The 1,966-nt window shown below is 47.4% G+C and overlaps 1 protein-coding gene across 1 annotated transcript in view; it reads right to left on the reverse strand.

The window, feature by feature from the left end:
- plekhg4b (pleckstrin homology domain containing, family G (with RhoGef domain) member 4B) overlaps positions 1-1,966 on the reverse strand; it is a gene marked incomplete in the record, with an annotated part of 43,785 nt that overhangs the window by 10,529 nt on the left and 31,290 nt on the right. The window contains 1 exon segment of the mRNA XM_014008781.1: positions 368-1,221. Coding sequence (XP_013864235.1) covers positions 368-1,221 — 854 coding nt within the window.

Here is a 1,966-nt window from a genome sequence, read left to right on the forward strand (position 1 = left end):
GTATTTGTGGTCTTTTGAAGTGTGCAAATCTAGATGTGTGACTAAATCTAATGTCAATGTCTCTTATAGTGTATTTTATATTTAATATAATTCAAAGATAAAGAAAGTGCCAGGAGTTAGGACTATCTGCACTACAGCTCTTTATAAAGTTGGACAATGGTTGGAATGACTAAGTGGAAATATGTGTTTCTGCATAAAACAGGAGAACACAACCTAGTACCCAGGGCAACTGCTGGTGGGCCAAGTCAAATGGCTTGGTGGGACAATTTTTGGGCACCTCTGCTTAAGAGCATTTGGGACTATAATGGTATAATTTACAGTCCAGTCGACCGTATTTCTTGTTGGTATGACCGGTTGGCGTCCTCACCTGCTCTGTTTCTGTCCGTCCCCCTCACTGCTCCTGTTATACGTCCTGGACGGCGTGGACATGCTGCGGCTGCGTCCCAAAGCGGGACTCGTCACGTCGGGCCTCTGCAGCTTCTTCTCTGCCGACACGTTGTTGGCCACCTCCAGGCCCTTGATGTAGACCCCCGTGTAGCCGTGGACGTGGCCGGCGTCCGAGTGGCCGGCGTCCCTCGGGGTCAGCTCGAAGCTCATGGTCTTCTTCATGATCTTCTTCATGGGCTGCTTACGGAGCCGCGTGGTTTTGGAGTAGACGGGCTCGGAGCGGCAGGAGACGGCGGAGTCGACGGTGCAGTCGCTGTCCGTGTCGTCGTACGTGGACGAGCTCTGGCCCGGCTTGTTTTCACCGTCGCGGGGGAAAGAAAAGCGTGACGCCGCYGAGCTGGACGGGAAAGGTCCCGCAGAGGCAGACGTGCTGTCCTCAAAGGTCAGAGCCGTGATGACCTCGGGTAAACGCATGCATCCGTTAGCTCCGTGATGCTCAGCAGAACCGAGACCCGCTACAGGTTTTAAAGGGTCCACCGCGTCGACGGCGGTAGAGTTCCGGAGYGACGTCGTGGCTCGAGCTAAAGTCTCCTCCAGCTGCTGTTTGGTCTGCTGACATCGCTGCCACACTGAGGTCCACTGCTGCAGCTGCTGAGGACTCTCCAGGGACAGGACCATGTTGTTGAGCGTGCTGAAGTTGTCMGTGGAGAACTTGGATGCCTCCACGCAGTAATCCTGCAGGATCTGCACCACAGAGGGGGAAACTCTCCCGTCTGAGCTGTCCAGACTCAGCTGGCTGAAATAGTCCTGACAGTGATCCATCCACTGGGAAGCCTAAATGTATGAAAACATATTAAAACTCAGAAAGTASAAAGCTTGCGATTATATYATTTTGCTCTTGAGTTTGGCACATCTCAGCAATAGGACACAGCAGGTCTTTTTTAATGGCAGTTTTTCTAACAGTATAACAACAYCATGTGGTGTACCACAGGGAAGCTGTTTGGGTCTACTTTTATTTTCAATMTTTATAAATGATTTTCCACATGTTGTTGAAAAGACTAGTGTTATAATGTATGCTGATGATGTCACTATGTACATTGCGGCATCAACAATAGCAGGACTGAATGTGAGTCTACAGCAACAGTTAAACACAGTAGTGGACTGGGTGAAAAATAATAAACTGGTATTAAATAGTTCCAAAACTAAATGCAGGACATTTTGCAGTAGATATATGTTGCAAAATTTGACATCACTTAATCTAAACATTGAGGATACCAAGCAGGTCACCAAATTCAAACTACTGGGTATCAAATTAGATAGCTTAATGTCCTGGTCAGATCAGATTGACCATCTGGTCGGTATGATGGCCAGGGGAATTGTTATATCAAGAAAATGTTCTGCATATTGTCCAACTGCTGTAATGGAAAATGTAGTTCAAAGTCTTGTTTTAACTCTTTTACAGTATTGTCCTGTAGTTTGGTCCAGTAAGGCCCAGAAATATCTAGGAAAACTTCAAATAGCTCAGAATAGAGCAGCCAGAGTAGTTTTGAATTGTCCTTTCTGCACCAATGTGCATGAG

The sequence above is a fragment of the Austrofundulus limnaeus genome, unplaced genomic scaffold (genome assembly GCF_001266775.1).
Source record: "Austrofundulus limnaeus strain Quisiro unplaced genomic scaffold, Austrofundulus_limnaeus-1.0 Scaffold52, whole genome shotgun sequence".
Lineage (NCBI taxonomy): Eukaryota > Metazoa > Chordata > Actinopteri > Cyprinodontiformes > Rivulidae > Austrofundulus > Austrofundulus limnaeus.